Below are 15,329 nucleotides of genomic sequence, written 5' to 3'. Positions count from 1 at the left end.
GCCATGTGGGCTTTGTCAAATGCCTTACTAAAATCCATGTAGATCACATCCACTGCACTACCCTCATCAATCTTCCTTGTTACTTCCTCAAAAAACTCAATTTAGTAAGACATGACCTTCCCCAAACAAATCCATGCTGTCTATCCCTGATTAATCCATGCCTTTCTACGTGACAGTTTATCCTATCTCTCAGAATTGATTTTAGAAAGAAAAAGGGGGACCGAGAAAGGGGGACCGTGAGAGAGAGAAAAAAAGGGGGACCGAGAGAGAGAGAAAGGTGGACCGAGAGAGAGAAAGGGGGACCGCAGAGAGGGGGGAGGGAGGGAGGGAGAGAGGGAGGGAGGGACAGAGAGAGCGCGATCAAGAAAGTAAATCAATACAATAGTCTTCGCATTTAAGTATTCTTCACAAAAATGTACATTTGCTGTGGTTTTGATTAATAATAAGATAAATCTAATGCCTTTATCTTTCCATAATTGTCTCACGTAAAACAAAAATTGTAATGTGCCCCCCACACCGTGCGAGCAGGTTGGACAACCCTGGTCTACACTCACCCGAAGGGACAGACGGGGCCTTAGTTAGAGATGTGGCAAGCTTTAGTTACCTAGTTGCAGGGTTTGTGACCAACAGTTTAAATCTATGACAGAATGAATCAACTTGGGCAGTGATTCATTGCAAGAAAGCAGACTCATGAATTGACAAAAGACTGTTTATTGCATGTCCATGAAACACTACGCGGTGATAACAAAGAAACATTACAGACAGGCAGCTTCAGTCCTCAGTGTGCACAAACAAGCAAAGGTGCTCAAACCACCAATTCTCACACTCAGCTCACACACACAATGTGCAATATCTGTTATTTGTGCAAATTTTCAAGTTCATCAAAGTGAAAGACATGAGTGCAGGAACAACGGAAAATATTTCAACCACTTCCAGGCCAGGTACAGCACGGGGGTTAGATACAGAGTAAAGCTCCCTTTACACTGTCCCCATCAAACACTCCCAGGACAGGTACAGCACTGGGGTTAGATACAGAGTAAAGCTCCCTCTACACTGTCCCCATCAAACACTCCCAGGACAGGTACAGCACAGGGTTAGATACAGAGTAAAACTCCCTCTACACTGTCCCCATCAAACACTCCCAGGCCAGGTACAGCACGGGGTTAGATACAGAGTAAAGCTCCCTCTACACTGTCCCCATCAAACACTCCCAGGACAGGTACAGCACTGGGGTTAGATACAGAGTAAAGCTCCCTCTACACTGTCCCCATCAAACACTTCCAGGCCAGGTACAGCACTGGGATTAGATACAGAGTAAAAAAAAGGAAAAAAAAAAAAAAACAGGGGTTAGATGCAGAGTAAAGCTCCCACTACACTGTCCCCATCAAACACTCCCAGGACAAAAAAAAGAAAAAAAAAAACTGGGGTTAGATACAGAGTAAAGCTCCCTCTACACTGTCCCCATCAAACACTTCCAGGCCAGGTACAGCACAGGGGTTAGATACAGAGTAAAACTCCCTCTACACTGTCCCCATCAAACACTCCCAGGCCAGGTACAGCACGGGGTTAGATACAGAGTAAAGCTCCCTCTACACTGTCCCCATCAAACACTCCCAGGCCAGGTACAGCACGGGGTTAGATACAGAGTTAGCTCCCTAAAAAAATAAAAAATAAAAAAAAAACAGAGTTGGCTGCTGGCTAAGTGGAGTGTTGACTGCTGCTTGCAGCAACGAGCCTCAGCTGAGAGTGCTGGTGGCAGTTGGAGGTTGCAGAGGTGGAGAGAGGAGCTGGACTGAGCAAGGCAGAGCAGTTACAACCAAGCAGGAGGAAAGCTTCAACAACACTCACCATTAAAGAGAAGAAAGAGACATTTTTGTTGGAAACAAGGCTTTGTCTGGAGGTAATAAAAACAAGAAATGCTGGAACCACTCAGCAGGTCTGGCAGCATCTGTGAAAAGAGAAGCGGAGTTAACGTTTTGGGTCAGTGACCCTTCTTCTGCTTCTCTTTTCACAGATGCTGCCAGACCTGCTGAGTCGTTCCAGCATTTCTTGTTTTTATTTCAGATTTCCAGCGTCCGCAGTATTTTGCTTTTATTTGTCTGGAGGTGGGTGCTGAACATTAGTAATTTGCTTTGCCTTGGACTGTTGGGGGAGGAACAAGTGGCCGGAACAACAAGGGGTGGGGCTGCCAATTCAGCAGGAACCTGTGCTGCTGCAACAAGCACACAGGGAAGCTCCCTCCCCACCCCAATTGCCCAGCCTGGGTCAGCTGAAGCTGCCCGGCTAAACAGACGGAAGGGGATAAATAGTGCCTGGGCAGCTTCAGCTGACCCAGGTGAAGACGCCTCCCCCAACCAGAAGACCAAGTGTGCTGGCAGAGACTGTTTCAAGTGTGCTGTGTGCACCACCTCCAGAAAAGAAAGTCATCCCTTACAGCCTGCCTTTCCCTCTTCTCTATTCCCTCAGCCTCTCCCCTAACCTGTTGTTTGTTTGTTTGTGAATCATCAAGTTATTTACAAGCCTACAATTTGGGGTGGGTTTAGCTCTCAGACCCATGGCAAGCCCTTCATCACCGGTGGCGGGGCCCTCTACAACCTATGCAGCTGCAGCCTCTGTGGCTGCCCATGTGGCCCCATCACCCTTTAAATTAATAATATCCAGCCATGGGGTGAAGAGCTATCCCCACCCCAACATGTCCATTCAGGCCTGTGTGAAGGCAATGGTCGAGGTTGTCGGCCCCTCGGCCATTGTTGCGGCCTCAAAGATGTACGGAAAGGCTGTGTTCTTTTTGAAGACCGAGCGGGCCGTGTCCCTGGCCCTGAGTAAGGGGCTCACTGTGGGGGGACCTTCCTGCCTGTGGATCCTCTGGGGGCCACTGCGCAGCGGATAATGTTAACCAATGTCCCACCCTTCATTCCTAGTGAGCTCCTCCTCCCCCACCTGCACCATCTGGGGGAGGTGAGGTCGGGGATCACAACAGTCCCACACGGTCTTCGGGAAAACAGCTTCCGGCATGTGTACTCATTCCACCGCCAGCTATTTATGCAGCTGGCGCGGGAGGTGGTCTCGGAGGGCCAATTTAATGTGGATTTCCAGGGGGTGGCCTACCACGTCTTCTGGACCTCGGACGGGGTGCGGTGCCGTGCCTGCAAGGGGGTGGGGCACGTTCGTAAGAACTGCCCCAAACTCCCGGCTGCCAACTCCATCTCGGCAGCCCAGGGTGGCGCCTGTGCACATCCTTCCACTCCCCCCATACATCCAACAGACACCGCTCAGTCGGTTCCGGAGGCTGTGGTTTTCACAGCCTCCGGCGGGGAGGGGAGTGCCCGTCCGAGAGGAAGGAAGGCGCGGAGCAAAAATATATAGCGAGAGGTGCGTCCCCTGGACACCGTGACACAACCCGAGCCTGAGCTCAGCCCAAGGCCCGTTCCCACGGAATCCACCTGTCCCAGGGCTGGGCTCAGGCCAAGGCCCAGGGTAACTAAAAAAGAGGGTGCGGAGGCCTCTGAGCCCTAGAGGGAGAAAGAGGAGAAGGCACCCCTCCACAGAGGTAACAAGGGGCCCTGAGGTGCAGGGTCCATAATGTTGGAGGGGAGCTGTCTCCTGGTTCAGGTCCACATGTCCCCCCCTGCAAGCACCAGCAACATCAAGGCCAAAAAACCTGAGCAGGAGTTCCCGATTCCTCAGGATGGAGGGGAGGATGAGGCCCCACTACATGCAGCCCCTCCGGGGGAAGCCAGCGGAGTCCTGCTTGTGGTGGGGGAGCCTGGGGACGCCTCCCATTCTGCCACTGGGTCGGGTGCCCTGAGTGGAGGGGAGGGCGAGGCCCAGAAGGGTCGGCCCTCCCAGCCAGAATCCACTCACAACCAGGAGACACCCGACCCTGTTACAATTGGAAAATTTTGTCGCATCTGCTGGGTCTGTGGGTGCTGGCAGAGCGGGAGATGGCCTCCTCTCTCCATCTCCAGTCTCAGCTCCGGCTGGATTTCTGGAGTCGGGAACATTCGTCTCCCCTGGACCGCTCATTGGCCTGGGGACGGAGGTGGAGGGGGGTCCTGAGCCGCTGGCGCCCACAAGCTCCAGTTCCATCTTAGAACCCAGAGAGGACTCCTCCGCCATCGATCCTGGGGGTGGGATCGTGACGGAGGCAGGACCAGCTGGAACGGCCAGGACGTCTGCCCCACAGTGTGTGGTAGATGTGTCGGCCACTGGCGGTGACGACCTGGAGGAGGATGGGGATTCGGTGTGGGGCACGGAGGAAGACCTTGATTCCATCACTAGTGAGGTGGTGGAGTCCCTCGTGCCTCCCACCGAATCTCCTCTCATCCCCACGGTGGAACTCTAGGATTTCCTCGCGGCTTGCAGGGATTGCCGCAATAAAGTTCAGCTGGCCCTCGGCCGTTGGTCGAATCTGGCGCTAATCATCCAGTCCATCCATGCCGCCCTCAAGAAGGAGGGGAAGGGTGTGGATGTGAAACTGGTTGAGAAGCGCCGGTTTAATGTGTTCCTCAATGGGTTGCTGGGGGAATGGAAGGCGAGGTACACATTCACTCCCTCCTCACAGTAAGGTGTCGGTGATGGGAACAAAGTACTTTTGACATGAAGATAACCATAGCCAGCCTCAATATCAATGGTGGCAGGGGGTCTCACTGCAGATTTCACAATCTCTCAGTCCTCAGGGAAGGGAGATACGCGGTGAGCCTTCTGCAGGAAACCCACACCGTTCGGGAAACTAAGCCACCTGGCTCCTGGAATGGCAGGGTGGGGTCTACGAGTTCCGAAGAAGGGTCACTGACCCGAAACGTTAACTCTGCTTCTCTTTTCACAGATGCTGCCAGACCTGCTGAGTGGTTCCAGCATTTCTTGTTTTTATTTCAGATTTCCAGCATCCGCAGTATTTTGCTTTTATCTACATGAGTCACCTCACCCCATTTCTAGTGGGGTGGTTATCTTGTTGGCCCCGACTTTTCAGCCGGAGATCTTGGGAGGTCAAGGAGCTTGTGCCAGGCTGCTTACTCCACCCTTGCTCCATTCGCCTGGGTAGCATGCCACTCCACTTTGGGGGGATTTTAACTGTACCCTCGAGGTGAGGGATCGCTCCGGTCCCAGCGAGGCCAAGCACTGACAGAGAAGTTGAGGGAACTGATCAGCTCCCTCAACTTAGTGGACGAATAGCGAAATCTCCATCCCGACTCCAGCGCCTTCACATTGAGGTCTGGAGGGCCGGGGGGGGGGGGGGTCCCGAATCGACTGCCTCTACATTTCGCAGGCATACGTCTCCCACAGCTGGGCAGCCTCCATGCGGCTGGTACCGGGCTCGGACCACCACCTGGTGTGGGAGGAATGCGCTCCGCTCCTCACATGGGCAGAGTCCGCGTACTGGCACTTTAACAACCGGCTGCTGGAGAATGAGTGATTCTGGGCCAACTGGAGAAGGAAGCGGGGGGCTTCCCCTCCTTGAGGCTATGGTGGGATGTGGGCAAGATTCACATCCGTGTCTTCTGTCAGGAGTACGCGAAGGGGTCGACCAAGAGGCAGGAAGCCAAGATCGGGTGCCTGGAGAGGGATGTGCTCGACTTGGAGTCCCCCCTCAGTCATGCCGTCGTGGACCCGGCCCTGTGGCAGGTGTACAAAGAGAAGGGCACACTGAGGGACCTGCAGCTCATAGGGTCCCGAGGCGCGTACGTGAGGTCGCGGATTCAGATCCTGGAAGATTTGAACCGCGCCTCACCCTTCTTCTACTCACTGGAAAAATGGCGTGGGGTCCGTAAGCAGCTCGTCCAGCTGCTGGCCAATGACGGATCATCCGTCACGGATCTGGTGAGAATGGGCCTTTTGGTCCGTACCTACTATGGCACATTGTTCTCTCCGGATCCGTCCAGCGAGGACGCTTACGCCATTGAGCTGCTCCTCAGAGTCACAGATCCCGTTGACTTGTGGAGGATGCGCGACTGCCAGCAGACCTTTTCTGCCGCGTCCTCCGCGAGGATCAATTGGGAGAAATGTTCCGGACATCTGGTGGGTCAGTGGCGGGTGGACTCCCTCCTGGAGAAGTTAACACCTTTTGTGTGGAGCACCACGCACCTCCTCTATCTGTGAGTCCACCTTAGCCCCGCTGAGGAAGCCTGGCCGGCAAATTGGCAGGAGTTGGAGGCGGAAGTCACCACTCGGCTGGGGCACTGGACAAGACTGCTCCGAATGCTTTCCTACAGGGACCAAGCGCTGGTCATAAACCAACTGGTGGCCTCGATGCAGTGGTCACTTTGGCCCCGCCCCCTGCATTCGCCATCAAGATCCAGAAGAAGCTAGTCAATTTTTTCTGGGGCAAGAGGAAACACTGGGTCTCTGCCGCAGTCCCGAGTCTCCCGATTGAGGAGGGCGGCCAGTTGCTAATGTGTGTCCGCACCCAGGCTGCGGCTCTCCGCCTTCAGACCCTGCAGAGATACCTGTACGCGAGCGTCCTCACAGATGGTGTGCGCTGGCGACGTATTTTTTCAAGACGACACGGAGCTCCTGGCGGAGAATGTTAGCCATGCCTCTGAGGGAGTTGCCTGTATTTTACCGGGATCTATTAGCGTCTGGAACGTGGTCACCTCCAGTGAGGGCACTCCCCCGCTAGCGGAGGAGAGTGCCTTGGCTGTCCAGGCGGCCGACTCCGGGGACGGACCGGCAGGCGGAGGAATAGCCAAAGCCCCTGGGATGCCCCTCACTGCGGGTGACATGGGGGCACGGGAGCGCGGAGCACTCCGGGCCGAGCTGACCTCATTGGACCCAGGCTCCGAAACCCTCCTCAGGAGCCGGTCTCGCACAAACCGAGCCACCTCTCGGAAATGCCCTCCGTGCCATTCCAATCAGCGCGGAGGGGTTTCCTGCACAGGCTGCTCCTGCACACTCTCCACTTCCTCGCCCTTGTCAGCCGGCCGGACACGCCCTGGTGCTCCGCATTGCCATCTGGCGGCGAGGGGAAACCCCGGTGAAGGTCTAAGTGGGAGTCTTCCCCCTTTACATCAGGGACCTGGGGTGGAGGGTGCTGCACAGGGCAGTCCCGTGCAATAGACTTTTAAGTAGGTTCACGGACTCCCAGGCCACCTGTACTTTCTGCGGCCTGGATGAGTCCGTGTTCCATGTATATATGGAGTGTGTGAGGTTGCAGCCCCTCTTTGAGTATTTGAAGGGGCTGCTCCTCAAATTCTGGCTGCACTTCAGTCCCACACTCCTGATCTTTGGTCACCCGGTGCGGAGGGGCGTGGGCCGGGAGGAGGATCTCCTCGTCGGTCTGCTCCTGGGCCTGGCCAAGGTGGCAATTCACAGGTCCAGGCTGCGGATCGTCAGGGCATCCATCCTCCCTGATTGTCTGCCCCTCTTCCGTGGTTATGTTCGCGCCCGGGTGTCCCTGGAGGAGGAGCATGCGGTGTCCGCCGGTACGCTTGAGGCCTTCCGCTACTAGTGGGACTGCAGTGCATCGTGGATGCAGAGAATGGCATTTTAATTTGAGTTTTTCGTTTATTTTTTTTTTTAAAACAGGGCTAGATACGGAGTAAAGCTCCCTCTGCACTGTCCCAAAAATCCCCCACCTCAGAACACCCTGAATTGCACAACTGTAGGATTTCCCAGACTAGCAGTCTATCAGCTCGAAGAGACAGGAGGCTCACACACACAAAGGGTAACGGAAATGTGAAAACCTTGCCTCAAAAGACTGTGGATGCTGCAGGTCAATTGGAGCTTTCAGAACTTAAGTGATATGGTGCAAAGGCAGGTCAATAGAGTTAAGATTCAGATCAGCCATGATCTAATTGAAGAGTGGAGTAGGTTTGTGGAGCTGAATGTCCTCCTCCTGTTCCGACATTCCCCATCAAGGAGCACAGTAAGAATGGGCTCAGAATGGGAGAAGTAACAGATACCCATGGGACCCACACCCAGAATCAGGTGGGGAGACAAAAACAATCCAAGTTGTACAAGGACACTAGGGTTTGGTGTAAGCAGGAGCCTGCAGTGACCTGGTATCATTGTCCTGCAACTGCTGTTCCGTGACTGAAAACAGCCTGATGCCGTGACCCCTCACTCCCCCAACTCTCACTTTGACTCCAGTACTCCACTGGCCTGAGAGCCGCATAATGTCCAGCCCGTCACTCCGAGGCCACGCTGTAATGTCCAGTCCGTCACTCCGAGGCCACGCTGTAATGTCCAGTCCGTCACTCCGAGGCCATCCCGTAATGTCCAGCCCGTCACTCCGAGGCCACTGCCTGTCATCAAGAGGATTGATTAAAAGTTTATTGAATGGACTGCTCCAAAATTAAATATTTGATAAATTCATTGTGGGGGGGGTGGGGATTTGATCTGGATTCTTTCCTGGGATAATTTTAGCACATTCTCCGCAGCCTCCAGAGGCTCTGCATTTCCCTGTATGTCACCACCTTGTGCAAGTCCTTGCAGAGGTCAGGATCATCCGCTCTACCTGTGCGCAAGGCACAGATGGTGGCCGTTTTGCAGGCTTCCTTACACACCTGCGAGGTATGCCCCTTGTGGTATAGGAACCAATACTTCTGAAAGAGGCGATCGTCACGCAGGAAGCGGCTGATGAGATTGTCCATGTCGGCAGGGAATACAGTGTCCATCCCATAGGCCTCCCGCAGCCTGTACAGGAGTACCCACTTGGGATTCATGCTCTCATTGGCCTCGGTCAAGTTCAGGATGTATGTCTCATGGTCAAGCACCAAGTGCGAACTCTCTGAATAATTTCCATCAATCCAATAAACCCGATATCCTGTGGAGCAACAAAGTGATTTTTTTTAATATAAAGTGTGCACGATCAACACCAGGAGACAGACAAATAGTAACGTGGTCTTTCTGTTACTGGAATAATAATCCAGAGAAGAGGAGTTCAAATCCCACCAGGGTAATCTGAGCATTGAATTCAATTCTAAAAACCCTGGGATCAGTATAAGTAACTGTGAAGTTGTCAGATTGTCATAAGAGCCCAACTAGTTTCCGAACATCCTTACTGGCATAAAAACCACTTTGGTGTGGGACTGGAGTCACGTATAGGTCCAGACTGGCAGCAGCCTCAAACCGTCCTTGCGATTGGAACTGGTGTTCAGTAACATGGTTACACACCAGGCTGAGTGCAGTTTACCTCCCCCAACCCCGGGACTGAGTACAGCTCTCGTTGTCCCCTCCCCACCTATTCCCAGGCTATGTACAGTTCCCCCGCATACCTGGGTTGAGGTCGATGTAAGTGGTAACGCTCGGGGCAATGAAGGCCACAGATACTGCACGGGTCAGAGTCGCCTCATCGTAGAAAACCTCAAACTCATCCACATGGGTGTGGCCAAAAAACTGGGCTGCAATTGTCCCCTCGTACCTGGGATGGCAAGGAGAGGGTTAACAGACTGAGGGGCGCAAAGGGAGGGAAAAGAGGGTGGGTGGGTAAGGAGAGGGTTAATAGACTGAGGGGAGCAAGGAGGGCGTTAAAAGGACAGGGTGTACAAGGAGGGGGTTCCCTGTAGTGTGTAGTGAGATATCTCTTTCTGCCCCACCTACCTATTGACGATTCGGTAATAGTTCCAGCTCCAAATTTTCATGCAACGACCCGGTGGGATATGACCGATGATGTGAACCTAGAGAAACAAACAAAGGTTGTTTGGAATGCTGGCGAGATCCTGGTGCAACAGTGAACAGGGTCCCCAATAATTTCTCAGTTTCAGCACCAGGAACAGCAAATGGACTCCGGGAAAAGCAGTTCGGATGCTGAAGGGCTCACCCCAGGGTACACAGGGTCAAAATAAAGGAATTAGGGTAAATAAAGTGGAGGAGAATTTTCACCTGAAGGGGAATTGAGTTGTGATATCAATTACAGACACTGAAGGGGAGTGTTTATGGGGTCAGGAGAGAATTAGATGTGTTTTTGGAAAGATAAGGGATTGACGGATATTGGGAGAAAGCAGGAATGAGAAAGATTCAGGCAGGAGTGCTGACATTGGTCACTCTGTGGTGACCGCGGTTGGAACAATGTGTGCATCAACACTGGGCTCAGTGGGGAGAAACGGTCTCGAGGTCAGGAGCAACAGGGCGAGTGGGGAGAAACGGTCTCGAGGTCAGGAGCAACAGGGCGAGTGGGGAGAAACGCTCTGCAAAGGGCTTATTTCTTTTAACAAATTGTGGTGTGCAGTTTTAAACCCTGTCCCGTGTCATTGCCAGAGCCACCCCTTTTGCTGTGGCTCAGAACAACGCCACACAACCACAACAGGGTGGGAGGACCGTGTTTGAGAGATAGTTGAGTGTTGCACTGTGCAGGCAATAACTCATGCACAAAAAAAAAATCACCCCTCCCCTAAATAGAAACAGTAGACTAGGCAGCTGTCCCATCCCTGCTTGCCCCATCCTCAAAACATACATAGCAGCTAGCACCCAGTGGGTTACAGACAGGTGCTCCTCCATTCCTTCCCTAGCTTGCATTTGAAACTTGCTGCTTTCATCCGCTGGCCGTTGCATGTGACATGCTTTGATGGAGTCGTTGAAGTGCTATATAAATTCATGTCTCTCGTGGTGGAGTCACACGCGTCACACCAGCTGCACACTACCTCTAAGATTGCATTGAGAAACCACAATGTTGACATAAACTGCTGTTCAAAGCAGCGTCTTGCAGAGTGTCAAAATGATCTAATCTTCACACCACAGCTGTTACTGAACACAGCAGCAGGAAAGTTGCAGAGCAGCAACTAACGGCATCAAAACTAATACATCGCACACAATGTGCAATGAGGAAAGGGTGTTGAATCTATCGATTAGAGGCAGAGACAAGAGAAATTATAATGGAGAATAAGACATTAAACAAATACATTAAAAGTATCTGTAGAATACAAAAAGTTTCTGGAAATAATGGGAAACCAAGGATCTAGTAAGAATGAGGAACATAAGGATATTAGTATTAGTAAAGAAAGAGTATTGGAAAAATTAATGGGACTAAAAGTTGACAAATCCCCTGGACCTGATAGTCTAGTGTTTTAAAAGAAGTGGTTACTGAGATAGTGGATGCATTAGTTTTGATCCTCCAGAATTCCCTAGGTTTTTTTTTTTAAGAACAGTCCCCATGAATTGGAAGGTAGCAAATGTAATCCTGCTGCTCAAGGAAGGAGGAGAAAGAAAACAGGGAACTATAGGCCAGTTAGCCTGATATCAGTGGTAGCAAAAAGGCTAGAATAGGAATATGGTAACAGGGCACCTAGAAAATCATAATATGATTAAGCAGAGTCAACACAGATTTCTGAAAGGGAAATGATATTTGACAATCTTAAGAGTTCTTTGAGGATGTAACTAGTAGGGCAGCTAAGGAAAAACCAAAGGGATGTAGTGCAATTGGATTTTCAAAAAGCATTCGGTAAGGTGCCACACGAGATTGATACAAAATTAGGGCTCATGGAATTGGGGGTAATATTGAGGTAACAAGCATGGATTGAGGATTGGTTAACGGACAGAAAACAATCTGAATGAACAGGACACTTTTGAGTTGGCAGGCTGTAACTAGCAGGGTGCTGCAAGGATCAGTACTTGGGCCTCAGCTCTTTACAGTCTCTATCCATGACTTAGATGAAGGGACGAGTGTAATGTATCCAAATTTCCTGACAATATAAAATTAAGTGGCAAAGTAAGTGGTGAGGAGGACGCAAAGATGCTGCAAAGGGCTATAGACAGGTTGAGTGAGTGGGCAACAACATGGCAGATGGAATAGAAGGAGGGAAGCCTGAAGTTATCCACTTTGGCAGGAAAAATAGAGAAGTTCAATATTTTTTGAATGGTGAGAAACTGGGAAATGTTGTTCAGAAGGATCTGGGTGCCCTTGTACACGAATCAGAAAGGTAATACGCAGGTACAGCAAGCAATTAGGAAAGCAAATAGCAAGTTAGCCTTTATTATAAAGGGATTGGAGTATAAGAGTTAAGAAGTCCAACCAAGGCTCTATGCAATTGCAGTGAGACCACAGCTAGAGTACTGTGAACAGGTTTGGTCTCCTTGCCTAATGAAGGGTCTACTGGCCTTAGAGGGAATGCAACAAAGATTCACTAGATTGATTCCTGGGATGAGACTGTTGTGCTGCATGCCGGAATGGACTACTTCAATATCTGAACAGATGTGAATGGAACTGAACACTGCAATCATCAGCGAACATCCCCACTTCTGACCTTATGATGGAAGCAAGGTCATTGATGAAGCAGCTGAAGATGTTTGGGCCTAGGACACTACCCTGAGGAACTCCTGCAGTGATGTCCTGGGGCTTTGATGACTGGCCTCCAACGACTGCCTTTCATTGCAGCAGCTTTTTCGGGAGCAGAGTGTGAGCGAGTGAGCAGCTGGGAAGCTTTTTCGGGAGCAGAGTGTGAGCGAGTGAGCAGCTGGGGAAGCTTTTCCGGGAGCAGAGTGTGAGCGAGTGAGCAGCTGGGAAGGTCAGTTTGAAAGTAAATTTAATTTCCTTTTGTTTTTTGGCGGAGGCCAGGGGGCTGCTGGGTAAGTAAAACACTATATTTGGGCGGTTTCTGAACCCGAGACACCACACTTGTCGTGTCTCCCACCCGCCCTCCTCCTCTAACCAAAAAAAAAGGACTCGGTGGGGTGTTTATAAGGTAAGGCTTTTTCGATTTCTCTGGTTTTATTGTGATTGGTAAAAACTTTTCGTTCCTTTTTCATTTAACTAAGTTAAGCTTAAGATTAAAAATGGCAGGAGATCTCAGACCCGTGTCATGCTCCTCTTGCTCAATGTGGGAGCTCAGGGACATGGCTGATGTCCCTGACTCCTTCACGTGCAGGAAGTGTGTCCAACTGCAGCTCTTGTTAGACCGCATGACGGCTCTGGAGCTGCGGATGAACTCACTTTGGAGCATCCGCGATGCTGAGGAGGTCGTGGATAGCACGTTTAGTGAATTGGTCACACCGCAGATTAGGATTGCTGAGGGAGAAAGGGAATGGGTGACCAAAAGGCAGAGAAAGAGCAGGAAGGCAGCGCAGGAGTCCCCTGCGGTCATCTCCCTCCAAAACAAGTATACCGTTTTGGATACTGTTGAGGGAGATGGCTCACCAGGGGAAGGCAGCAGTAGCCAGGTTCATGGCACCGTGGCTGGCTCTGCTGTTCAGAAGGGCGGGAAAAAGAGTGGAAGGGCTATAGTCGTAGGGGATTCGATTGTAAGGGGAGTAGATAGGCGGTTCTGTGGTCGAAAACGAGGCTCCCGAATGGTATGTTGCCTCCCAGGTGCACGGGTCAGGGATGTCTCAGATCGGCTGCAGAACATTCTAAAGGGGGAGGGTGAACAGCCAGTTGTCATTGTGCACATAGGCACTAATGATATAGGTAAAAAACGGGATGAGGTCCTACAAGCAGAGTTTAGGGAGTTAGGAGCCAAGTTAAAAAGTAGGACCTCAGAGGTAGTAATCTCAGGATTACTACCAGTGCCACGTGATAGTCAGAGTAAAAATGAAAGAATAGTCAGGATGAATGCGTGGCTTGAGAGATGGTGCAGGAAGGAGGGGTTCAGATTTTTGGGACATTGGGACCGGTTCTGGGGGAGGTGGGACTATTACAAATTGGACGGTCTACACCTGGGCCGGACTGGAACCAATGTCCTTGGAGGTGCTTTTGCTAACGCTGTTGGGGAGGGTTTAAACTAATGTGGCAGGGGGATGGGAACCAATTGAGGTCAGTTGACAGTAAGGAGGTAGTAACAAAAGCCTGTAAGGAACTAGATAATGAAGTCAGTGTGACTAAGGGGAAGAGCAGGCAGGGAGCAGATGATGAATATAAAGGGACTGGTGGTCTGAGGTGCATTTGTTTTAATGCAAGAAGTGTAGTAGGTAAGGCAGATGAACTTAGGGCTTGGATAAGTACCTGGGAGTATGATGTTATTGCTATTACTGAGACTTGGTTGAGGGAAGGGCATGATTGGCAACTAAATATCCCAGGATATCGATGCTTCAGGCGGGATAGAGAGGGAGGTAAAAGGGGTGGAGGAGTTGCATTACTGGTCAAAGAGGATATCACAGCTGTGCTGAAGGAGGGCACTATGGAGGACTCGAGCAGTGAGGCAATATGGACAGAACTCAGAAATAGGAAGGGTGCGGTAACAATGTTGGGGCTGTACTACAGGCCTCCCAACAGCGAGCGTGAGATAGAGGTACAAATATGTAAACAGATTATGGAAAGATGTAGGAGCAACAGGGTGGTGGTGATAGGAGATTTTAATTTTCCCAACATTGACTGGGATTCGCTTAGTGTTAGAGGGCCAGATGGAGCAGAATTTGTAAGGAGCATCCAGGAGGGTTTTCTAGAGCAGTATGTAAATAGTCCAACTCGGGAAGGGGCCATACTGGACCCGGTGTTGGGGAATGAGCCCGGCCAGGTTGTTGAAGTTTCAGTAGGGGACTACTTTGGGAATAGTGATCACAATTCCGTAAGCTTTAAAATACTCATGGACAAAGACGAGAGTGGTCCTAAAGGAAGAGTGCTAAATTGGGGGAAGGCCAACTATACCAAAATTCGGCAGGAGCTGGGAAATGTAGATTGGGAGCAGCTGTTTGAAGGTAAATCCACATGTGATATGTGGGAGGCTTTTAAAGAGAGGTTGATTAGCGTGCAGGAGAGACATGTTCCTGTGAAAATGAGGGATAGAAATGGCAAGATTAGGGAACCATGGATGACAGGTGAAATTGTGAGACTAGCTAAGAGGAAAAAGGAAGCATACATAAGGTCTAGGCGGCTGATGAAAGACGAAGCTTTGAAAGAATATCGGGAATGTAGGACCAATCTGAAACGAGGAATTAAGAGGGCTAAAAGGGGTCATGAAATATCTTTAGCAAACAGGGTTAAGGAAAATCCCAAAGCCTTTTATTCATATATAAGGAGAAAGAGGGTAACTGGAGAAAGGATTGGCCCACTAAAGGACAAAGGAGGAATGTTATGCTTGGACTCAGAGAAAATGGGTGAGATTCTAAACGAGTACTTTGCATCGATATTCACCGAGGAGAGGGACATGACGGATGTTGAGGTTAGGAACAGATGTTTGATTACTCTAGGTCAAGTCGGCATAAGGAGGGAGGAAGTGTTGGGTATTCTAAAGGGCATTAAGGTGGACAAGTCCCCAGGTCCGGATGGGATCTATCCCAGGTTACTGAGGGAAGCGAGAGAGGAAATAGCTGGGGCCTTAACAGATATCTTTGCAGCATCCTTAAACACGGGTGAGGTCCCGGAGGACTGGAGAATTGCTAATGTTGTCCCCTTGTTTAAGAAGGGTAGCAGGGATAATCCAGGTAATTATAGACCGGTGAGCCTGACGTCAGTGGTAGGG

The 15,329-nt window shown here is 50.9% G+C and overlaps 1 protein-coding gene across 2 annotated transcripts in view; it reads right to left on the bottom strand.

Moving 5' to 3' along the window:
• Positions 1 to 1,991: 1,991 nt before the first annotated feature.
• smpd1 (sphingomyelin phosphodiesterase 1) overlaps positions 1,992 to 15,329 on the bottom strand; it is a 30,104-nt gene continuing 16,766 nt past the window's right edge. The window contains exons 4-7 of one of the 2 annotated variants that reach the window (XM_068032976.1): positions 9,541 to 9,617; positions 9,216 to 9,361; positions 8,505 to 8,764; positions 1,992 to 8,243 (exon numbers count right to left, since the gene is read on the bottom strand). In XM_068032976.1, the coding sequence (XP_067889077.1) occupies positions 8,226 to 8,243; positions 8,505 to 8,764; positions 9,216 to 9,361; positions 9,541 to 9,617 (501 nt within the window). In that variant the 3' untranslated portion in view covers positions 1,992 to 8,225. Of the gene's footprint in view, positions 8,765 to 9,215; positions 9,362 to 9,540; positions 9,618 to 15,329 lie in introns of both variants that reach the window. The other variant, XM_068032975.1, reaches the window with a different exon arrangement.

This window comes from Heterodontus francisci, chromosome 6 (assembly GCF_036365525.1).
Source record: "Heterodontus francisci isolate sHetFra1 chromosome 6, sHetFra1.hap1, whole genome shotgun sequence".
Classification (NCBI taxonomy): domain Eukaryota; kingdom Metazoa; phylum Chordata; class Chondrichthyes; order Heterodontiformes; family Heterodontidae; genus Heterodontus; species Heterodontus francisci.
The sequence above is the reverse complement of the archived record's forward strand: the minus strand, read 5'-3'. Positions and strand labels throughout refer to the sequence as shown.